This window comes from Glycine soja, chromosome 3 (assembly GCF_004193775.1).
Source record: "Glycine soja cultivar W05 chromosome 3, ASM419377v2, whole genome shotgun sequence".
NCBI classification, from domain to species: domain Eukaryota; kingdom Viridiplantae; phylum Streptophyta; class Magnoliopsida; order Fabales; family Fabaceae; genus Glycine; species Glycine soja.
Window position 1 is genome coordinate 43,152,156 of NC_041004.1, and position 25,308 is coordinate 43,177,463.

Below are 25,308 nucleotides of genomic sequence, written 5' to 3' on the forward strand. Positions count from 1 at the left end.
ATTTTGAATCAGAATGTATATTTGTATTATAAATTTCAAATTTTAAATTATGAAAATCATATTTATTCTAATCACCTTAATTAATATAATCGTGTATTTTTTATGAATAAAAAATGGAAAATATTTGTACTTTAGGTATACAAAATTCCTGAAATGCATTTGCCTAAATAAACTAATCTCGCAAGGATTTTAATTTTCTTTTTATAAATATGAACTTTTTATTTTTCTTTTAAAATTTAAATAATTAACATTTTAAACTAAAATAAAACTGATTTAATATCCCTACTATAATGTTATATATGTTGCCAACTATGTCATTCCTACTGTAATCTCCTCACCAAAAGTCAGGTTAAACAAGATTACCAATCATGAAAAATATATGTGACCTAGAGGAAAAAAAATTCATCAGCAAATAGCAACAGTTTCAGATATTATTGTAGTTTAATGTACGTATATAATTAGCATGAATAGAGTCGTTATAGTCTTTGACCAAATTGAGCTTCCATTGTCATGGTCGATTGTCTATCAACTTGAAAAAAACTTTTGCTTTTTTATTATAGACAAAAGAAAGCTTTTGCTTGTTGGAGTCCCCAACATGTCTCGCAAATAAACACTTGGGTCAATCTCATTTAAGAACGCAAAATGCAGAACATATATAGACATAGATGAACTGCCATGCTGTTCAAGGTAGTAATATATAAACAAGATAAAAGATGCTGAAGAAAATAAAATTAAACAAGGGATTTACACACCTTATCCATGAGAGGAACTCTCCCATGTATATGAAGTTGCTCTTTCAAAATATTGGCAACAGAGGTAACCCAATCTGTCACTGAAATGCCAGAGACAGTCTTGCTCAGACCGTCCTTGTGAGAAAGTTATATCCCACCCCCATAACATATCACATTCACAAATCACCACAGGAAAAAAATATATATATGCAGTTGGAAAATTCGCTTTGCCAATAACAAATTACCCATTTTCCTTAATAATTTTGCATAAATTAATTAACGTGTTTGCTAATTAAAAATACAAAAAAAAAATGTCTTTTCGAAAACTGATTTATCATCTTTATTAAGAAGATGAGTAGATTAATAAATATTTTTTTTGAAGGGGATTAATAAATAACTTAGGAAGTGAGTTTTTGAGTAATATTTTTTCTATGATTATTTTGATAAAATCCCCCCTTGCCTTTGTGGCTTTGCCTCTTTCTCGAGCATTTTCATATTTCACAGCAAAGGAGCTAAGAAATATTTCAGTGGGGTCCACAGAAAAGCTTTTTATTCCCTGAAATAAATTAGGTAGAAGCATCAAGATATAAGGTTAGAAGGAGAAATGGCATGAGTTTAATTCATTTTATGCTATAAAAAAATATTATTTTTATTTTTATTTATAAGATTTAACTTTGAAACTATGTTTATTTTATTTTATGAGATTTGATTTATAACATTTTTTTATATTAGTTAATTTTAGACTAAAAATATTCTTAAAAGAAAAAAAATTATTAACAAACAATTAAAAGACAAATGAGTATTAATGACAATAATAATATCAAACAAAATATTTATAAATTTAAGATAAATTTATTGTTATCAATTACATTAATATTTTTTTAAATCATGATGAATTAAATGAGTAGGTCTTGTAAATAGAGACAAAATGAATAGCAAAATAACTATTAATATTTACTAATAAAAAATAAAAGAAAATACGTCAAAGGATTTTTCTTCCTACACCAACACAAATTCTTCTACACCCAATGTAATTTTTAAAATTTAAACCTTACCCCTGTTTATTTCTTCTTCTTCTGGTTCGTTCTGTTTTTTCCTTCAAATATCATTCTCTGTTTTGGGTGAGCTCCTACTTCGTTGTTGTGGTTGGTTTGGTGGAGGTGCATTGTCGCAGTGGTTCGTTCGCTGTTCGTGGTTATTATCGTGATGGGTGTTGCGGTACAACGACGAAGGAGGTAAGTTTTTTTCATCTGCAACTTGAAGTTGGATCTGTACAAATCCATAATAAACATACGAATTGATAATCCGTATGAAACTTATAAATTGACAATCTGTATAAAACTTATGGGTTAACAATTTGTAAGTTTCATATAAATTAGCAATCTATATGATTCATACGGATTAACAAACTGTAAGTTTTATGCGGATTGACAATTCGTAAGAACCATATGGATTAACAATCCGTATAACCTAATTTTTTTATAAAAAAAATATTTTGAATGTTTTTATTTATAAATTTATTTAATATATTTATGTAAATATTATTACATTAAGTAGTTTATGTAAGTCTATAAAATATGAAAAAATAGATATAAATTTTCATATATGTGCTTATCAATTTTAATGCAATATATTAGTATATGCAATAAAAAAATTGTGTGATAGTATGTATTAAAAAACATATTAATTGATATATCGACATACTTATCTTGTGTAGGAAATTTTAAAATAAATTTCAGCATGAAAGTTTTTAAAAATAAATAAATTTATTTGTAAATAATTATTATTATGTATAGTGTTTTTAGGTGTCGTTAGTTTGTCATTCAATTTTTTAAAAATGTTTTGTTAAGATGGACAAACATCAATAGATATATGACCGTATAATGTCTGGAGATGTTAATATGAATGAAGACAATGGAGAACAACCTGGTGTGTTTGAAAATATTAACTATTTTGATGCCTTCAATACTTCTCGAGTATTGATATGATTTTGTATTTTGTTAAAGTAAGTAAAAGAATGTCCCTTTAAGACTAAACATGTATTATCCCTTTTGTAGGTTTTTGATACCCGTGATGACGTTTTGGATTGGGCTCGCTCTATTTCATATGATATTGGTTTTGTGGCGGTAATAATGAGGCCAAACACAAATATTGGAAAGATAGGAAGGATCTCATATGTTTTAATTAGTTGTGAGAAAAGTGGAAAATATAGGACATACAAGAAAAATTTAGTATGAATAGTGACTTACAGGAAAAAATGTGAGTGTCCCTTTAAGCTGCGAGCGAAACCAGTGTTAGGAGGTGAAGGATGAATGATGAAATTTATATGTGGGAGTCATAATCATGCATTGACTAAGTCATTCTTTGGACATCTATGTGTTGGTCGACTAACTAAGAATGAGAAGATTATTATTGGTGATACGACGGAGTCAATGGTCTATTGTTTATGATATTGATTTTGTGGCGGTAATAATGAGGCCAAACACAAATATTGGAAAGATGGGAAGGATCTCGTGTGTTTTAATTGGTTGTGAGAAAAGTGGAAAATATAGGACATACAAAAAAGATTTAGTATGAACAATGACTTACAGTAGAAAATGTTAGTGTCCCTTTAAGCTGCGAGCGAAACCAGTGTTAGGAGGTGAAGAGTGAATGGTGAAATTAATATGTGGGAGTCATAATCATGCATTGACTAAGTCATTCTTTGGACATCCATGTGTTCGTCGACTGACTAAGGATGAAAATATTACTATTGGTGATATGACAAAGTTAATGGCCAAATCAAATAATATTATTCTCACTTTGAATGAGTACAATGTCAACAGTTGTAAAATAATGAAGCAAGTATACAATGCAAGATATGCATATCGTTCTTCTATAAGAGGCAATAATAGTAAAACGCAACAACTAATGAAGCTTATTGAACGTGATCAATATATTCATTGACATAAACTTAAAGATGAAGATGTTGTACGTTATATATTTTGGAGTCATTCAGATACAATGAAATTAACCAAATGTCTGTAATTTGATATTTCTCATATATAGTACCTACAAAACAAACATATACAAATTGTCTTTACTTGACATTGTTAGTGTGACACCTGCTGGGTTTCAGCTGCATTTGCCTATTTGGATGATAATGTATAAACAATGTTGTTTAGGCTCTAGAATGGTTTTGGGGTATTTTTCTGAGACGTTATGCAATCCCACAAGTTATTGTTAGCGATATAGATTTAACATCGATGAATGCAGTGAAAATTATTTTCCTTGAGGCAACTAACTTGTTGTGTCGGTTTCACATTGATAAGAATGTGAAGATAAAATGTAAAACTCTTATAGTTATGAAAAAATGCATGGGATTATGTCATGGAAGTATGGGGGAGTCTAGTGGATTGTTCTTCTGAACAAGAGTTTGATGACTGTCTTATGAAGTTTGAAATTGCTTATTCACCATGACCAATGTTTGTAGATTATGTCAAACAAACATGGTTGATTCCTCACAAGCAAAGATTTGTTAAAGCCTAAACAAATAAGATGATACATCTGGGAAACACAACAACTAATAGGTATGAAAATTGTAAATGTATATTGGTTTTAATAACAACACATCAATGAATAAAAATAATTGTTTGTATTTTTCAAATGCAGGGTTAAGTCTGTACATTGGACCTTAAAAAGAATACTGCAGAATAGCCTTAGAGGCCTATGTAGTATTTGGGAAACTATGAACAACATGATCACTCTGTAATACACTCAAATTAAGGCATATTTTGAAACAAACATACATTTAATCATACATGTTTTTAAAGTTACCTTATACAAGAGACTAATTGACATGGTATCAAGGTATGTATTAAACCAGATTGCTGTTGAATTTGAGCGTGTAAATTATGTTGGCATTGACAATTCTTGTTGTGGATGTATAATCAGAACTACCCATGATCTTCCATGTGCATGTGAGCTAGCTAGATATGTTTTTGGTAGCATACCACTTGACACAATCCATATGTTTTGGCAGAGGTTAAGTTTTTCAGATCAAGGTTTATCTGAGCTCGAAGGCAATTTTGCTACGATAAATGTCTCGCAACCAAGCTAAGCGGACATATGCTCTTTTGCATTGGTCAGTCTCATCTTTTGCTTTTTGTGTACTGACTTCAATTAACTCAACTAACAAGTCAACTACTTCCTCTACATCAATAGCATCAAAGGTATGGAAGACACATGTAATGGGCAAATGTAACAAGGATGCCACATCATTGAGGGTTATGGTCAACTCTTCTATTGGTAGATGAAAACTACTAGTTTCCTTGTGCCACATTTATGCAAAAGCAGGTAAATTTCCCCTATCACTTCTTTCCAACGAACATGTAATAAGAGAACTTAATTATGTAGCAACCACTATGCCTTTAATCTCAGGTATAGACCTTCCAAATTTCTCTGTCTTTCTCCCTTGAGATATCATTTTCAACTCAGCACGTTTTTGCAAATAATTAAAATTAATTGGTTAAAATAGAATGATAAATAATTATTCAAATATGATATAATTAAACAAATAACTACATCTCCTGCCTCTGGCTGCCACATGATCAGCATATGATGTCAACACTGATGTATCACGTGGGCCACTTGAAAAATCCTTTGTATCAACACATACATGATCTGTAACTTGCTCCTGAGGCTCCTCATGAACCTCGTTAGCAACATGATCCACATACTCAACATCCTCAGCAATAACTGCAGTTGGCCATTGTCTACGTGTCGGTGCTGTTGACCTTTGATGTTAAGGGACTTCTTTTTCATCATCAACAACTTGTTTACCTAAGGTTCTTCCTAAAGCTCCACCTAAAGTCTGAAATAATCTTTGGTTCTAACCATAATTTACTAATTTGCACATTAATATTCATTAATGTTATCATTTAAATAATAGTAGAGTTTCATATTTCATAACAATTTATTTTTCATTCTATTGCTAAAAAATTAAGTAATAAAGTTAATAATAAATTTTCCAAAACTCTACTGTATTATTAAATGTAGTATATTTTTAAAAATATAATAAAAAAACAAATTAACATTAAATGATTAATCTAGAAAATTAAAATATATCATCAAAATAAAACTACAATTTTATTTTTAATATTTTATAAATTACTATTTAAAAATTCATAAATAAGTATTTAATTATTTTATAAATCAATGTACAAATTCATTTTTAAAATTTTTATACTTCAAACCTATATGTCTCCACCGCCCAGCAGGTGAGCCCAACATAAATTCCGAAAGTACAAACGGTCACGAACGCTGCTGTAACGGCGTCACAAACAGGAGGGAAATCAAAATTTTCGTTTTAAAATGTAAACGCACACGTAAAAATGAAACGAAGCATTTTCACTAGGTCCCGCTTCGCTTGCCCGCTCCCATTTTCGCTCTCTTCCCTCTCCCTCTGCTGCGCCGAAAACCGATACGACACCGTTAGCCGTTGAATCTTCCACGACACGATTCGGTCTCTTCTCTTTCCCTCCTGCTTCCGATTCGCATTTATTCTATTCTATTTTTCAAAACCTAAGCCGTTAATCTATATTCCCTTGCGCTCATAATTAGTAGCACACTTATCGTGTTCTCTAATTGTGCAATTTGTGAATTCTACTGTAAATCCTTTCTGGCTTACGGAATCTGCACTTTCAGATTATTCTCGATGACGTGTTTTGATTGGTAAAGTACGCGCGACGAAACGAGGCATGGCAAAAGTGGCTAAACCAAGTTCTGTGCCCTCGAGCTCTCACCAACTTGGCTCCGGACCTTTGAAAACTGGATCTATGGCTAGAAAGAAGACACCGTCAGAACTTAGGGTAAGTTACCAAACTCTTGACCTCAATTTAGCATTCAATCTGTGTGATTATATTGAAGATGCTTCGGTTATCATAGTTCATTATTGATTTTATTATTATACATTTGTGAGTTGTGACATTTAATTTCATTTTCACTAGTCCGAGGATTAGTTGCTATATGTGCTTTTTGCTTGACTAGGTGCATGCTCTCAAGGTGTTTTTGCCTTGAAGATAATGTGTAAATGGTTGCCTTGAAGTAAAATATTCCCTAGGATTATGATTTGGGAGTAAACTATGCAGACTTATTGTTTGCGATGAGTTGCATCTTTATTATTTGTCATGTAGTATTGCATATGCTCATTTCTCATTTCAATTGAAATGGAGTTTGTATTCTGATGCCTCCCAATCCACATGTAGTCATAGCACAGTTTCAATTTTAGAATCAAATAGTAATTTCTTTCTTTCCATATGAACAACTAGTATTTAAATGTGGTGGAGGTAAACATTTAATTTTCAATCTGTACATTCTTGACAGGGAGAGCTGTTGAAGCGGGCAAGTGTTGTGGACTTTACTGATGAATCTCAACCCCCCTTGGCTGATCCTACAAAGTAAGCTTATGCTTCCCTTTCAATCTACTGCTTCTTAATTTGCTTAGAACTTGCTTGATTTATGTTTGCAGGACCACTGAAGTGGACAATGGATTTAAAAAATCAAAGTTGTGGAAGCCTCCTAGATACACAGACACACGGGTTGATGAAGTATTTGCTGCCAAAAAGTCCAGGTTTAAAATTGCATCTGGCAAGGAAAATGCAAAGGTTATTATGTTTTTGCCCAATTTATGACTCATTTAGTTTATTCAGTTGGCATCTTCATTAAATCAGATCCCAAGATGTTAATGTTTTTGATATTTGTTACTATGCTCAGGAAAATCCATCTTTGGGGCAAACTAGTAATCTGAAAAATCTTTCAGTTTTTTCAACTTTTGAGGCTAAGAGACATCAAGGAAATACATGGTTTGCTTCATACTTTATATGTTTGCTTGATCCCATTGTTAAATTTTCCCAATGCTGATCTTGTTTCAAATTTGTTGTCAGCTTGAAGAATTCTGTTACTTCCAGTGAGGTCAGCAAAGCTAGTGTATTACAATCTTGCCAAACATTTGAAAAGTGGAGCCAAGGAAAATTTCGTAGTGTTGCTGAGCTTTCATCAGCTGTTGATACATCTTGTGGCATGGCTACTATTGACCTGGTATACAATGACAGCATCTGACCTTTTTTTATCTGTTTGCTTACATTTTAAATCCTCATAATTAGGCTATTAATATCAATGATGATAAATTATAGGGAAAAGCATTAAGAGGACTAGCTGCACTTGAACCATCTAATCCTAATGACACGGCTGCTGATTTGTCTGAAGGACAAGATTTGACAGCTGTTAAAGGAAATTTCTTATCCGAATTCCATTTACCGGGCAAGAAGGTCCTTTTGGATCTTACTCTAAAAACCAGCATGCGGATTGTATCCTCCTCTTCTGTGAATTGGTAAGTAATGAGTGCATAGGATAGGATGGACTAATGCATTGGCATCAAGCCTTGTAGGAATAGGAAACAATGGACCGAATTAAAAAGCTTTTTACACTGGAATTCATAGTTTATATATTGAAAAGATCAGGTATTTTAGGTTTCCTTAATGCTTTTATAGTTTGTATGAAAATCATTTGATTTTATGCTCAATGTTGACATAGAGTCTGATGAATTATTTACCAAATGTTGTTAAGTCAATTCAACTGGATTGCTGTCAGTATTAGATAGCTGGTAAATTTTTTTAAACATAATGGTTAGTTTGAGCTATATGACGGGAGTCCAGTTTCATGATATTTCAGAAATTCAGAATAAAAATATTGACATTTGATGTAATGATATGGGTGTTGATGGAACTAATGCATTTACCATACATGCTGTATAGTATGACCGAAATACTTTTCAGGCTCTCAATATTTTCTTTATTTGGATGAACTAGGTAACATATTGCTAGTATAATTCCTTTTTCTATCTTAGTAACCATGTAAAATTTTCATGTTTCTATCATAAAATCTGTTTTGTCTATATAGAGCTTGTTTTGCAGACATTGATACCTTGAATGGGTAACCAGTCTCTTCTGTTTATCTATGTGTTATGTAGACTATAGTTGCAGCACCTATTTATGAGATTCGTTTGGATTTTTCATTTCTTGCTTACTTTGGTGTCAAATCCTTGTTGTCCCTTCTTGTCTTTTTTTGAAGGTTATTTTGATTTCCAAATTTCACAATACATAGGTCACTTGTGTGTGGTACCATGCCTCAGTTAACCTACCAGCATAGTTATTTCAAGAGTCTGAATATGAGAGGTTCCAAGGGCTTTAAAGTTTTACATTCATGGATGTATCCGCAATCCATTCTACCACCTTCTCTAATTTCTGTCTTGAGCTCATCAACATCAGATGCAGGTTGTCAAGCAGTTTTCAGCATTCTCATTTATGGTTTCTTTTTAGTTTTCCTTTCTCTATTTTCCTTAAGCAATATTCCCCATCTTTTCCGTCAATAGAATTGGAGTTCTTAAGGAAAAGACAAGTAGCTTGGGAAGAATCCTTCCGGGACCTCTATTACATGCTTCGAAAGAACATTTGTGGCCTTTTTTATGGTAATTACACAATACCTTCAGTTTCTTTTTGTCAGATAATGTTGTAATAATTATATAAATATGTTTATACGATGCTTTTTTATATTGCATTTTCTATTCTGGATTTTTCTGTGTCTGCTTGTGAGATGCAATTCAATTTGTTTCTGCATAAAGATATCATGATAAAAAATACACTTGTTTCTTGTATTGATGCAGGTTCTTGTGGTATTATTGATGCAGACTTAATTTTGCTATTATTTGATTCTTCCAACTTCATTATGCATTATCTTTTATTAGCACATTCATTTATTTATTTGTATTGGAATGTTGCAGTTGTTATTTTTTTCTTCCTTTTATTTTCTAGTTAGCACTGCCCAGTTTGTGGTGATGTTCACTGGTGGGGACAGCTCTGGGAAATCCAAATGTTCGTGCCATGCTTATATCTCTCAGTCAACCCAGGGATTAAGATCATTGTTAAGAGAGCATGTAAGCTGTACTCATATTATGTGTACCTTATTCATTGGTTTCTAATAGTCTATTTGTAAATAAAAATTGCCCTTTTTTGTGTGTTGAGGGGGGGGGGGGGGGGAGTGGTAATGTTTGCCTAAGGTTTCTAGGAAACTGTCTGTGAAAGTGTAGTAGGTATAAGGCAATTTATTTGTTTTCTCTTACTAGATTTTTGTCAAAAAGTAGTAGACTGATTTTAGTTGCCACTTGCCAACAATGTGCTCTTTAAGTAGATCATGACAAGGAGCATAATGAGTAACAACTCAACAAGGGCTGTACTTATTCTAAGACTTTGACTACTGACATTTTTAACTTAACGAAATGTAATTTTCCATACAAGTACTCATGTTATTTTTGGGCTTTACTCTAGACTGCTTGTTTAGCGGAGCTTCTTTATTTTGTTGTTGTCATTATAATATTTGTTTTGTTGATGATCTCTGAACTTTATTTTTGGTTGTATGCCCTTTTATTAGGATCTCTGTTTCTCTATGCCTCTTTGCCATTCGAAAGTGGAACAAGTTTCAACTGAGGATCTAGTTGAGTTGTCAGAGATAGAGAAGCAAAACTTAGGACAGGTTTGTACCTATATGCTATTTATATAGTGCTTGCTTTTCCAAATGGTGTTTGTATTATCTCTGTGAATGATCAATTCCCTGACATATAGTGCTTATCTCTTTGTGATTCTATTGATAAATTTTCTCTGAATATTGAAACTATACTTCTCTGTTACTGTTGGCTCCCAGTTAGCATTAACTGAACTATTTGGTGTTTAATTTAGAATTGTGTGTAAAAACATTACTAAAAGAGTTGAGTTTTACATGTATATCTAAATTAAACTCAACTTATTGATGGATAAAATTTCATTAATAAAAGGCATACGTAAGCTATTCAAATTAGTTATTGTCTAGCATTTCGTGTTAATAGTTGGCTGTCCTTTTTGTGCATATTATGGTGTTCTGTGAGTTTGTCTATCAATTAATTCCAGTGCTATTTTTTTCTTCTCTATGTATAATTTACATTAATTGGTGCTTGCTATTTGAAATAACACAGACTCGGCGATTAAGGTCATTCTCTGATGTTGATAATAGCCCAGAATCTTTGCTGGCTTTTAGTGGCAACAACAATGTACATGCTTTATATGACTTTTTACTAAATTACAGGTGACTGACCTTTTAAATTCTTTATAGCTTCCTTTCCAGGTTTTTTAATTGAGACTTTGGCATGTTTTGGTAAACAAGTTAACTAAGCATTTGTTCTATAAGTTCTTATAAAATGAGAGCTTATTTGTAAACTTGAGTGTGAAGTTTACTGAAAAAAAAATTAAAATATTTTGACAAGCTTGACTATGAAATAAGCTAAACAATGCTTTTAGGAAGGTCATCGGTCACTTTCATTAGCCTAAATTAAATCAGACTTATTTGATGTTTACTCTTATATTTTCAATCATGTGCTGCTGACTAATGTTTTTTTGTCTGCACTCTGCAGGTTTCTCTTGACCTCACTGTCTAGTGTGGACGTACCTGTCTTATGCTCTCCTGTGCCATTTCAAAATTCTGCTTTGTCTTCTCCTGATGTATGTCCTTGGCTTCATTTTCTTTCCATTTAATTTCTCATGTTCTTTGATTCAGTAATTTGTCAATTTAAGTTGATTATTGAACTGTCCTGCCATTCCTCTTATAAGTTACTTGGGAAAGTAATACTGTGTTTCCAGTATAGAGTTTCTTATGTGGTCTATGTTATTGTTACTAGTTGCTTAGTTTTTTAAATCTGTGCATTGGTCTACTATCAATAATGTATTGTTGTCTTACTGAACTCCATGTAGAGGAACCCATAGCTTGAAAAATGATTTTTTTTTTTTGTCCAGTTTGTTTAAAGCTGCAATAATTATTTTTCTTCTGCTAGCTATTTTAAATCATTGGAATTCTATACTTCTGTTTCTCAGATTAAATGTGTGGAGACTAGAAGAGCTGAAGACATTGCTGCTTCTTACAATGGGTCTATATGGAAAGATGGTGAGTCGGCACAAGGATCATCAGATAGTCTTTGTACCATTGAAATTAAGGATGCACTTCTTCCACCTTGGATTATTTGTGGTATATGTGCTTTGATGGCCTCTGAAGGAAGAAGCTTTGAGGCAAGGTATGAATAGCCTTTGTTTGGTGATACTTTTTACAGTGTTAATTTGAGCTGTTTAGATAGGATAATTTCATGTGGCCAATACAGCTACTTTTAGTTCATGTCTAGGTGTAGAAATTCTGAAACTTGGGATAAGTATAAGATAGCTAGAAATGAAACCAAAAAGGCGGTGAGTGAGGCAAGAGCCCAAGCTTTTGACGGACTATACCAAGCTCTAGGAACCAGGGACGGAGAAAGATCTATATATAGGCTTGCTAAGGGTAGAGAGAGGAAGACTAGAGATTTGGATCACGTAAAGTGTGTTAAGGATGAAGAAGGCAAAGTCTTAGTGCATGAAAAAGATATCAAGGAAAGGTGGAAGGTGTATTTCCACAACTTATTTAATGATGGATATGGATGACTCTAGCAGTCTAGACACAAGAGAAGAGGACCGGAACTATAAGTATTATCGTCAGATTCAGAAACAGGAAGTAAAGGAAGCGTTGAAAAGAATGAGTAACGGTAAGGTGGTGGGGCCAGACAACATACCTATTGAAGTGTGGAAAACTCTTGGAGATAGAGGTCTTGAGTGGCTCACCAAACTCTTTAATGAAATTATGAGGTCAAAACGCATGCCGGAGGAATGGAGGAGAAGCACGTTAGTGCCAATCTATAAGAACAAGGGGGATATACAAAATTGTGCAAATTATAGGGGAATCAAGCTCATGAGTCATACCATGAAATTATGGGAAAGAATGATCGAACGGAGATTAAGAAAGGAGATTCAAGTTACTGAGAATCAATTTGGTTTCATGCCGGGAAGGTCGACCATGGAAGCGATTTATTTATTACGGCGGGTGATGGAGCAATATCGCATGGACCAACAAGACTTGCACTTGATTTTTATTGACTTGGAGAAAGCGTATGATAGAGTGCCTAGAGAGATTTTGTGGAAAGCTCTAGAGAAGAAAGGGGTTAGGGTTGCATATATTCGAGCTATCCAAGATATGTATGATAGGGTATCGACTAGTGTTAGGACACAGGGTGGAGAGTCAGACGATTTTCCCATCACAATTGATTTGCATCAAGGGTCAACCCTTAGCCCCTACCTTTTTACCTTAATTCTGGATGTCCTCACGGAACAAATCCAAGAGATAGCGCCGAGATGCATGCTTTTTGCAGATGACATAGTCCTCCTTGGAGAGTCGAGGGAGGAGTTGAATGAGAGGTTGAAAACTTGGAGACGAGCTCTAGAAACACATGGCTTTCGCCTAAGCAGAAGCAAATCGGAGTATATGGAATGTAAGTTCAACAAAAGTAGGAGGGTATCTAACTCAGAGGTGAAAATAGGAGACCATATTATCCCTCAAGTCACACGGTTTAAATATCTTGGGTCTGTAATACAGGATGATGGAGAAATTGAAGGGGATGTGAATCATCGCATTCAAGCAGGATGAATGAAATGGAGAAAAGCATCGGGGGTGTTATGTGATGCAAAGGTACCGATCAAGCTAAAGGGAAAGTTTTATCGGACTGCGGTAAGATCGACGATTTTGTACGGAACAAAATGTTGGGCGGTCAAGAGCCAACATGAGACTAAAGTAGGTGTAGCGGAGATGAGGATGTTGCGGTGGATGTGTGGTAAGACTCGACAGGATAAAATTAGAAACGGAGCTATTAGAGAGAGGGTTGGAGTAGCGCCTATTGTAAAGAAGATGGTGGAAAATAAACTTAGGTGGTTTGGGCATGTAGAGAGAAGACCGGTAGACTTTGTAGTGAGGAGAGTAGACCAGATGGAGAGAAGGCAAACAATTCGAGGCAGAGGAAGACCCAAAAAGACTATAAGAGAGGTTATCAAGAAGGATCTCGAACTTAATGATTTGAATAGAAGTATGGTACTTGATAGAATATTATGGCGGAAGTTGATCCATGTAGCCGACCCCACCTAATGGGATAAGGCGTTGTTGTTGTTGTTGTAGCTGTCCAAACAATTGGGGTTATGGTCAAGGCTCACTCTCTGACCTTGTTGAAATGCAAGCCACGTGTTGGAGGTTAATGAGTGAGAATATGGGTAATACATGCAAATTCAAGTAACCTGGATTTAACTTTAGAGGAACACTGCTTGGTAATGAACCATGGTTTTGAAAACAAGTCAAGCAGAGCCCTGACTGCTATGATTGAGGTTTGTTGTGGTGATCTAATGTGGACCTGTGGCTAGTGGGATTTTGGAGCCAAATTGTTTATGGCTGAGCTCTGGTAACGAAGCTTTCTAATATGTGAATGAGAAAACTTGTCTAATGAATTTATGTCAGGATTTTTTTAGGAACAATTAGGCCATGTTGGTTTGAGAAAACATTTTAATCCTCTTTCCTATTCTGAATTTCTCATAGTAACTTGCCAATTGTTCTGAGTCACAGTGATCTCTATCCAATCTAATAAGTAGAATTTCATGAACGTTTGCTGAGATGTTATGAATTTTTGCTGCACATTATCCAGTTAAAACTAGTTGTACCATACGTAGTTGTTTTACAAACCTAAATGGTGTTTTGTTTTTCATATGGCTTACAGTTTTGTGACGGAACCTAGCTCAATTGGCTTGAATGTTGCCTTAAAATCAACTTGTGAAAAGCCGGAATCTAAAGCTGCCGGCAGTGAAAGCTTACAAGACCACGGAAGTACTTTTGGCATTCCAGAAGCTGTAGTCACTTCTCGACTGTGTTCATGTTCATTAAAAGGCGTAAGGTACAGTGATGAATCTTATACAGCATCGCTATCCCCTGTATGATCTTATAAACAACTTATATTCATCACATTGATGGCTAATTTATTTAAATGCCTACTGGTCCCTTGACCCTCCAGAAAATTAAAATCAAGGAATGACCTTGTGAGGGAACATTGTTGGCAACCGAGAATGTGTGTTTTAAGCGATTCTAGCAATTGATGCATTTTGAGCATTTCATTCAAGATTACAAAACTATGACCTTGTGAGGGGAAATAAATGAATTACGAAATGTCGAACTCATTGTGCCTTTTGGCCTTGGCATTGAAATATGTAATTGCCATTTGCATTGAGCAATAGCGGGATATTTCTTTTTCTCTGATTTTTTTTTTTGGCAAGTTGCCTGAACAGAACTTATCATCTCGTTAATAAGTATTTTCTATGTTTCAAACTCAAGAACATATATATAATTAACCAAGTAAACTCTTAGCGATGCAAATTTCTATATTGTGACCATTGATGATCTCGTGCTGTGCATGTGGCACATGGACCACTATATACTTTTAGTACAGCATTCAACGAATTATACTCCTTTACACCTAAATATAAGTAACAAGTATTTTTTTTATATATCAAATTCTAATGAAAGATATTTAAGGAAAAAAATATTTTTTACAAGAATATTAATATAAAATTAGTTAATTTTGTTTATATTTAGTTTTAGAGGAATTATCATTTTAGGGATACTTTATTGATTTGAATGATATGTTCTGAATAAGAATATGAAATAATCTTGGGACTCTACGTTAGGACAATAACTGAGAAAATGTATAACATCTGGTTGCTTCAACCTCATTCTTAAGAATCCTTTATTTATTCATTTGTATGATTTTTAAAATCAATCTTAAAATTCATATTCAAACACATCTTGTCTAGGCTATTTTCATTTACGTTAGGACAATAATTGAAAATGTGTACAAACTCTGGTTGCTTCAATGTTTATTCTTAAGAATCCTTTATTTATTCACTTGTATGATTTTTAAAATCAATTTTAAAATCCATATTCAAACACATATTGTCTAGGCTATTTTCATTTACGTTAGGACAATAACTGAAAATGACGTTTATTCTTAAGAATCCTTTATTTATTCACTTGTATGATTTTTAAAATCAATCTTAAAATCCATATTCAAACACATCTTGTGTAGACTATTTTCATTTACGTTAGGACAATAACTGAAAATGTGTACAAACTCTGGTTGCTTCAATGTTTATTCTTAAGAATCCTTTATTTATTCACTTGTATGATTTTTAAAATCAATCTTAAAATCCATATTCAAACACATCTTGTCTAGGTTATTTTCATTTACGTTAGGACAATAACTGAAAATGTGTACAAACTCTGGTTGCTTCAACGTTTATTCTTAAGAATCCTTTATTTATTCACTTGTATGATTTTTAAAATGAATCTTAAAATCCATATTCAAACACATCTTATCTATGCTATCTTCATATATTTAGTCCAATTAAAGGTGTTTAGGTTTAAAGTCAATTTAAAATTAAATTTTATTATTTAATTTATTTGGTCTAATTTAAGTATAATATTTGTTTAACTGACAGTATACAAAAAATTCTACACTGTTAGTGTCAGTGCATATAATTTTTTTCTATATTTTTTATTAATACAAGCATGATAAAAAAGTTGGACAATAAACATAATCGTATAAACCTGATACAACAAAAAAGAGTTTAAAATAGAGATGATTAAATACTAAACCTAAAAATTAAATAAAAACTTATCGAATAATCAGATTAGTTTTAATTCAGCTTTAATAATTTGAAGTTTGGAACAAACTTAATTCATTTGATTTGAATTATTGGGATCATCGATAAATCCCATTCGAACTACCCTTTATCCTAAACCGTAGCTCTAATCTGTATATAGTCACATTGTTGTTTCACCAGTAATCCATGCAAGAACGCGTACCTTCTTTAAAGTGATGGAATCGGTTTCGATCTCTCACAATCAACTCCACTTGGAAAACCATTGAAATCAACTTGGTAGCTGTGTGACAATCTTCACAGACACGCAAGTTTTTAACAATCCGAATTGGTGTAGGAGGCCAAATCTTGATAATATATGCAATGGCCAGCTTCTCACTATGCCTGTGAAGGGCACCTTCCTTTTCCTCTTCATCGATGTCAAACATTGTCTCAGCGGTATTTCCAACATAGCCAGCTAGTTTTATTTTTGGGAGTATTATATCTTCCCACATTCTTTCTATTTTCTCTATTTCCGGGTGTATTTTATCTCCAATTGTAAATTCGTGTACTTTTCCATCTATCTCAATGAGACTATATCCAGTTGGCTTTCTTACTCCTCTGTCCTTCATCATTTGCCTCATGACAGTAACATCTTTCCACTTATTTGCACGAGCATATATGTTGGAGAGTAGCACGTAATGACCACTATATTCTGGTTGCATCTCTAACAAAGTCTTCCCCACCATTTCCCCAACTTCCACATTCTTGTGAATCCAGCAAGCTCCTAACAATGCTCCCCATATTGGAGAATTTGGCTTCACAGGCATTTCAAGAACAAACTTCTCTGCCTCTCCCAACTTTCCTGCACGGCCAAGAGGATCAACCTAACATCCATAGTGCTCCAGTCTCGGCTCCACCCCATGATCACGTTTCATGCTTTCGAATATTTCCAATCCCCTCTCAACCATTCCTGCACGGCTGCAAGCTGTCAACACTGCAGTAAACGTAATGTCTCGAGGAACAAACCCCTTTTTCTCCATTTGTGAAAAATACCAAAGTGTTTTCTCTGCATAACCATGCATGGCCAATCCAGCAATCAAAGCTGTCCAACAAAGCACATCCTTTTCCCGCAGTTGTTCAAAAACCTTAACAGCTTTCTCAATATTCCCACATCTTGCATACATACCAACCACAGCTGTCCCAAGAATCAAATTCAAACTCAAGTTATTCCTTATCACATACTCATGAGCTTTCTCCCCCATTGCAAGAGCCCCCAAATGAGCACAAGAAGATATCACATCCACAATCACAGCCTCATTAGCCACCAACCCTTCTGCCTGAAGAGCCTCAAACATCTCAACCGCTTTCTCAAAACAATTTTTATGGGCATAACCGCTAATCATCGTGCTCCATGTCACCAAATTCCTCTCCGGCATTCTATCAAACAGTTCACGTGCAGATTCAGCATCCCCACATCGGTGATACCCCGCAATCATGCAAGTCCATGACACCACATCAAACCGGCACATCCTCTGAAAAACACTCCTTGCAGCATTTATGTCCCCAACAGTGGCATACATATGAACAAGTGAGTTTTGAACGTAAAAATCTTGTTCAAATCCATGCTTAATGGCTTGACCATGTCCGTGCATGCCCATAGGTTCATTCTCAAGCTGGGCACATGCCTTAACCAAAAAAGGGTGGGTGATATTATCAGGTAATAGACCAAAGCGCAGAGCTTTGATGTAATAATGGAATGAATTTTCTGGGTTTTCGCTGGTGGAACACCCACGTATGAATGCATTGTAGATGAACAAGTTGGGATTTTGGATTTGGGATGCGACCCTTATGGCGTAATGAGCAAGTTGGTGGTTGAATCTATGCAGAAAGCAATGAGGCGACTGGCTGCAAACACGTCGAAGAAAAGGTGGGCATGGATGATTTTGAGGTCCCCAACATTGGAACAACACTCAACAGTACAAGGTTGTGATTCTTCAGCCTCAGCGATTTTAGGATCGAGTTGCTACCACTAGTGATGCTCATGTTTCAGTGAAAAGAACACCATAATACAACAACAAAATATCAGAATTCAGAATCATGAGTCATGACATTATTTTTATTTTATTTGTTTATAACAAAAAATTTATGTGAGTTGATACATGAGCTCACTATGACTAGAGTACGCCTACTTACAAAGATACTTGTTTACAAATTATTAACTAACAAAATTCTTACATCACAGCGAGATTTGAACAACATTCTTGTAGGATGAGTCCAATCTTTACTAATTGGACAAATATTTGTTCGTCAATCATGGCATTATATGTTTGTTGGTAAACACATTGTATGTGTATTGAATTCCTCATTTTTTCGAAGAAAAATAAATAGTTTTAATTCTTATAAATTTTAAAAATAGTTTCTAACCACCATTCAATACTGCGTACCATTTTACGAGACTGTTTTCGTTCTAACAAGCATTTTCCCATACTTATGTATCAGTTAAGGTACACTAGTCTGTAACTATGAGATCGCCATTTTAATTATTATTATTTTAATACAGTCCATATGTTAATTTATAAAAACTCTTCCATTTAACTTTTTTAAAACATTGATTTTAACTTCGCAAAAGCAAACTATCTTATAAGAAAAATTTATTTCATTTTTCCCTCTTATTTTTAACTTCTATTAGTGCTTATACAAAAACTTGTCTAAAGAGGATCTTATGTCCAGGGAATGCAAATTGAGTAATTCATCACCAAATAATTTGCTCTCCGTCAAATTTCCAAGGATACCCTCCATTAAGTACATATCTTCAGTAGGAATCCATTGTTTAGCACTTTGGATAATTAACAACAGGGAGCTTAAAAATGGAAGATTGCCATGACATTTATAGCATTTAAAAAGGAATACAAAGAGTACAAATACAATCAATAGAAAACTAATCAAAATGTCAAAAATTGATGCATAGCATCTTCCCGCAATGTGAATCAGCAACATCAGTTGTCACCGAGAAATACTCTAGAAAGAGAACTTGAAAGCCCCCGAATAAGTATCTGCATCAGTATCCCAGAAGGAAAGTTTCCTCTGCTGGATCTTTCTCTCTTCTTCTTTCCGAGTCAATTCATCAATTTCTCCAGGAAAAGAAGCCTCAATAGCATTCTTAAACTTATCGTACAAATTCACTCGATCCCTTGTTCCAGATACCAGTGTGGCATTTGGCCTTTTAAGAAAATCCAAGACATTCATCAAATTTCTCCTGCAACAAAATGACCACCAACATTTGATATTAGATTATCATTTGCACATACAAAATACAAAGCCGAATCTAAATTTGAAATATCATTAAATTATTAGTAATTTAGTATTAATATGTCGAGTTCATTTCAGGAGTTTCATTAAGTATTCGGGTTATTAAGAATAAATGCAAGTATGCTGTTATTATTGAGATGCACACTTTGCTCATTAAGTATTCGGATTATATTGGAAGACACATTCCACATGGAAAGATCAGATGCCATAATAGTTTAAATAAGAAATTAATATATTTAAAGATCAGATGTTATCATAAGTGACTTAATCCAGCATCTAATCAGTCCCTACTCTGCTTAGGCATACATAACAATTCTTCACCCACCCTCATCTCCAAATATAATTAACCTTCGTGCTATTACAAACCAGGCAATAACCATTTGCTGACCCTTCACAACAGCAAAATGAGTCCAAATAAACTTTCAATTGTCTAACCCGAAGGGTGATACTGATACTCTAAAGTGCCAATGGATTTTTTTTTGCTCAGCAAAAATATAATATATATATAGACTAGTACCAGTGTACTGAAATTACATAGGAATAGAAGTGAATCCAGCTATTCCAAAAAATTGAGAAAGAGCTGGAGACACAAAAATGTGTTACAAGAATCCACCCACACCTGCCCCCCCTAACATCAACAACAAACAAATAATGAGTATTCCGAGAAAATGTTTCTATCAAAATATCTACTTCCTTGAAGATTCTCAGGTTTTGGTGTCATATTACAACTAAAATGAGGCACTTGATTACTCAACAGAACAAAAACAGACTAGTCAATCCATCATACCATTCAAAAGCCAAACATGTATCAAACTACGATTAAGGGAAAAAAGACCAGCATCAGTCCATCCAGAAACAGTCAATGAGGTCAGACATAACTTTATCAAGCTCTCCACAGTTATTAGCTTAAAAAACCCGTATTAAAAACAATTAGTTTAGTTTCAATGGATTGAAAATCCACTCTCACAGCAAAGAAGCTAAAAAATTAGTATTTCATTAATCAAACTTGGGAAACATACAGAAATCAATAAAAAACCTCACTTACTGACATAATTTTGGGTTATGGCTATAGATTCCTCCAGGTTGATCACCAAATGCCACCATCCACAAGGCACAAAGATCACCTCTCCAGCTTTACATACGCACTCAATTGGTTTCTTTTGCCAATTTTTGGTTGCACCATAGAAGTTCATAAACCATTCAATTATCGAAACAGGAGATGCCGCATCCGCACCATCAGGACTGGGATGAACGCCAGGTGGAATCACATCGGGAGGAAACAAGATCCACTTCTTGGACCCCTTGATCACCGCATTCCAAGCCGAAGCCGAATTCGGATCAACGTGGAAAGAAGATCCAGACCCGGAAGGTCCAATAATAACCCACCTGTAGTCCGGCCTCTCGTTGCCCAAAACACCCAACAAGTCCTCCCTAAAGTACACCGGAACATCATAATCATCGCCCAATTTCGAAACTTTCTCGGCAAACTTAGGATCAAACAAATACAAAGGCCTTTCCTCTCTAACCTGACCCGAGTACCCAAAATACTCTCCAAGCTTCATCTCCAATGACCCAACTGAAAACTTAACATCACCACACAACCTCACCAAATAATCCCTATCCCAATTCCTCAAAGCACCCCAATTATCAATACACCCTTCCAACAACACCGGCTTATTAGGCTCCTCAAAATTCAACACAAACTCCTCAACCGAATTCCTCTCTTCCGAACCACATTATCCCTCTCCAACCACTCCGGCTTCATTTCAAGGTTAGCACAGAGCCAACTCTGGAAGAGATAATCCGAATAAAAGTTGCTAACTTTGAAACCCCCAAGAGCATTAGTGAAGAAATCAAATGAAGGGTAACAAGCAGAAACATAGGTGGATTTCCAAGACCCTTTGTAGTGAAATCCACCAAGGAGATTCTCCAATACGAGATTCCTCCAAAAGGGGTTCGTGGTTGGTGAACACGTAGAAAGATTTGCTTACAGTGGCTAAAATCCCCAAGGAAGAAGCATCCAAAAACCCGAGAATGTCGAGAACAAGATCATCCGAAAGGGTATGAAGATTACCTAAGCCAGTGTCTCTGGAGTTGGTGGAACCTGTGTTCAGATAGAGATTCCCCAAGGGCTGAACACCGTGAGTGCGTGATGGGGCAGAGCTTTTGATGTTGAAGCCTTCCTCGTTAACTTCTTCTTCTTCTTCTTCTTCCACTAAACGTGCTAATTCTTTTGTAATAGAAATGCAGTTTCGTGAAGTTTTGTTTCTGTTTTCGATGGTTTTCTTTTTAACACTGGATAACAAGTTTCTCATCCTGAAGCTCCGCATCGTGTTGTCGTCGACGGCGAGGTTTTTGGTTTCGGTTTCAATATGTGAGTGAGTGACTATGCCGCCAAGCCTACCTTTCCAAAAGCTAAATAAAATGAAAGTGATATAATTTATGATTAGATGAAGATTTAAAATTATATTGTGAATGTATCACTATAAAACTTATTTACAAATGTTAAAATTGGATTTGAAGCAATAATGATTTACAATAAGTGTTAACAATTTATGTTTTTTAATAAAATATTTAAGTGTTTGAATCCTGAATGATCCTTGTCATAAAATAAAAGAAAAATATTTATCTTTAATAAAATGTTAAATTTAATTAGAAAATAACATTCATAATATTTAATATCTTGTTATTGAAATCTAAAAATAAAATATATTTTGAAAAAGTAAATGGGTTTTAGATTTTAGTGTAATAAGTAATTTTTAATTTCTTACTATTAATCTTAAAATTTGATTTTAACAAAATGAAAAACTAAAGTAATAAATTATAGTCCATCGTGCTTTTTCTTTCTGATTGGTATAGGGAAGAAAGGTCCGAGAACCAATAAATAATATTAGCCCAACACTAGGTTCATAGAAGAAGTAGAAATAAAAGGGTGTTGTTAGGTGCACTCAACAATATTATTGGTACATCTAATATTTTTGTATTTTTCCAATTTTATCCTTTCATCTGTATGAGTCATATGGATATAGTATGATTCTTATGGATGTAGTTCATCCGTATAAAACATGCAGATGAAGTTTATCCGTATTTATTTTTTGGTTATTTTTTTAATTCCTTAAAATTTTATTTTTTTTAATTATTAATATGCTAAATTACTCATTTGTGCATTAATTTTTTTTACTATTACAAAATTTAATAAATTTAATATACATTAAATTTTGTAATAATAAATATTTTTTGTTTATAAAAAAATATACATATTAAATAATTCATATAATTTATATCCAAATTAATTGTTACAAAATTTATTATTTAAATTTACATGCACATTAAATATACATTAGAAATTTTAGTGTTATATATAATAATATTATTTATTTTATAACGTAATTGTCATAAATATTTTTCAAAAATATTAAAAAAAACTTTTATAGATGAACTATATCATCTCTTACGAATGAAAGGATAAAATTAAAAAAATACAAAAATATTAGATACACCAACAATACCACTGGGTAGCTAGCAGCACCCGGAACAAAAGCATGAATGGAATTATAAAAACAAACATCTGAACCTCGTCCAATAGATTAGAAAAATCACTAGCCGTTGTGGGATGTTCATCAATGAGTCTTAAAGCTTCAGAACAATCAGATTCAACCACCATCATATGAGCCCCAACATCTCGAGCAATGCCCCAATCTTCTAGAGAGAGCTTTGATAAACTCCCCATTACTACTCCACACGCGGCCAAGTCTTCAGCAGGGTATTCATGCAACATTGATTCCAACGAAGCATGAAGTTGCAGAGCTTTAATAAACTCATCTCTTGCACTGATGTCGTGCACCAAGGACCTAATATTTGCTCATACTCCTGCAGTATTCAGTATTCACCCACTTCGTTTGACTCTGAACCATTAGATATGTTAGATTCAATCCACCTATGAACATTATGTTGGAAAAAATTCCAAGTGTCATTGATTCCCAGATTGTTCCATGCCCCTCTTACCCATGTGCAATCACCAAGAGCATGACTTAGAGTTTCAGGATATGCATTGCACAGGGTACAATAATCATCAAGCGCCATGCCTCTTATAGCCATTAGTGGGAAGAATACCTTGCACAGGGTATAGTCCATCGTGTAAGATTCGCGGAATTATAGTAGTATTAATTTTTTTGGTAAAGATTAGTGATAATTTAAATTTCTAGTTAAATAAATGAATTTTATTTTTTAAAATTTATTATGAATTTTCAAGTTTCGACAAATGCTTATAAAAATCGCGTTAGACGTAAACTTATATTTAACAGAAAATCTCTTTTGTTACTATATGACAAATCTTGATTTAAATAACATTTAGTCATTTTAAATTTTATGTTTTAAAATAAGATTCATGTTTATCAATTGTAATGTTTAGAAAACAAATCGCCCCTTTTATGAGGAAGAAAACACCAGATTAATCGACATATGCCAATCCCAAATTTCCTATGTAAAAAAAATATGCAAAAATACATTAACAATTGATACTTGTCTTCTCTTAGACAGGTTTATAAAATTATTTGTATAAGAATTTGAGCAAAGAACGGATCATGTAAATTTTTCATTCTCACATAAAAGAAGCAAATGTTCAAACATGAAATTTATATATTGGTAATTCTTCACATAAAGCTTTCATTCTTAGGTAATGTAAATACTTTCACTCATAGTTTAGATACTAAGAAGAAATATAAGATTGATTGGATGATTAAAAAAAAAGATAAAGAAAAAATATGGTGGATTCAAACTCCTATTAAAAAAAGATTAACATCTAATATTATACGATAAAAAATTAAAATTAAGATGTTTTTCATGTACAAATTTTATTCATATATTACTACAACCTCTATAATATTTTCATTTAAATCTTTGATTCTCTTGTAATATAAATATTTGTTCTTTATGATTTTTTTCCATAGAAATCAAAGATAGTATAAGAGGATTTCCAATAACACATACGCTTTAATTAACCAACTGAACTAGACCCTTAACCTGTTATTTATGATTTAAATATCAATGTACTATTTTTATTCTTATAATTTAAAAGTAATGTGCTTTAACAATTTTTTATTCACATTTTGTTTTCAATTAATTAAAAGAAAAATACACTGCTATTTATTTTTCTCTCTTTTATTTTATTCTCATCCTAGATCACAACAAAATCTAGAGAGAAGGATCTAAATAATTTGCTTTCTTGCGGATGAGATGACTCATGAACATGATTAGCAGATAAGCAAACTACAAAATTCCTTGCTCTTTCTTGAGGGCGATTGCCTACAATTTGTGCTTTAACATTTCTCAACCTGAATATGTTCCATGTCATTACTATACTTGTATGGTATGGCTGCAATTGGGTTAGGAAATAAGGGATCATGAAAGTTTTAAAATCTCCAAAAGCAGACAAGGGGTGCAAAATAGATGCATACAAATGAAACACAACAAATTTAAAATCTGAAGACCACCACTGATGTTAGACTACATAAAAAGAAAAAGAACCATAAACATGAGCTATACAATTTTCATTAGTTTCTTTTGTAAAATCTCTACTTCAGCCAGTCAAGAAAAGAACGCTTAGTCACCCCATTAAACTTTCCTTCCTCATCAAGTTAATTAGTTGCTGCAGATAAACTCAAAATATCCTAAAACTT

General features: G+C 33.5%; 1 protein-coding gene and 2 pseudogenes across 2 annotated transcripts; 1 reads left to right on the forward strand and 2 right to left on the reverse strand.

Moving 5' to 3' along the window:
• Positions 1-6,087: 6,087 nt before the first annotated feature.
• Positions 6,088-14,939, forward strand: LOC114407291 (protein downstream neighbor of Son-like). 2 transcript variants are annotated; one of them, XM_028370343.1, is made up of 15 exons: positions 6,090-6,234; positions 6,417-6,580; positions 7,095-7,168; positions 7,240-7,375; positions 7,485-7,573; positions 7,655-7,808; positions 7,904-8,100; positions 8,874-9,043; positions 9,142-9,237; positions 9,581-9,702; positions 10,197-10,298; positions 10,774-10,883; positions 11,209-11,296; positions 11,666-11,862; positions 14,407-14,939. In XM_028370343.1, exons 2-15 carry the CDS (start codon positions 6,470-6,472, stop codon positions 14,621-14,623), a joined length of 1,863 nt encoding a protein of 620 aa, XP_028226144.1. In that variant the 5' UTR covers positions 6,090-6,234; positions 6,417-6,469; the 3' UTR covers positions 14,624-14,939. The 2 variants fall into 2 exon arrangements, with proteins under 2 accessions (XP_028226145.1, XP_028226144.1); XM_028370344.1 differs by lacking the exons at positions 11,209-11,296; positions 11,666-11,862 and having other exon boundaries at positions 6,088-6,234.
• Positions 14,940-16,329: 1,390 nt separating this feature from the next.
• Positions 16,330-18,594, reverse strand: LOC114407292 (annotated as a pseudogene).
• Positions 18,595-19,182: 588 nt separating this feature from the next.
• LOC114407293 lies at positions 19,183-22,034 on the reverse strand (annotated as a pseudogene).
• Between the last annotated feature and the right edge of the window lie 3,274 nt (positions 22,035-25,308).

What these genes read in the sequence shown, in the direction of transcription:
- LOC114407291 (XM_028370343.1), top strand. Translation starts at nt 6,470, where the DNA reads ATGGCAAAAGTGGCTAAACCAAGTTCTGTGCCCTCGAGCTCTCACCAA. An exon ending in AGACATCAAGGAAATACATG is followed by an intron (nt 7,574 to 7,654) that starts GTTTGCTTCATA and finishes ATTTGTTGTCAG; the next exon opens with CTTGAAGAATTCTGTTACTT. An exon ending in GCATGGCTACTATTGACCTG is followed by an intron (nt 7,809 to 7,903) that starts GTATACAATGAC and finishes GATAAATTATAG; the next exon opens with GGAAAAGCATTAAGAGGACT.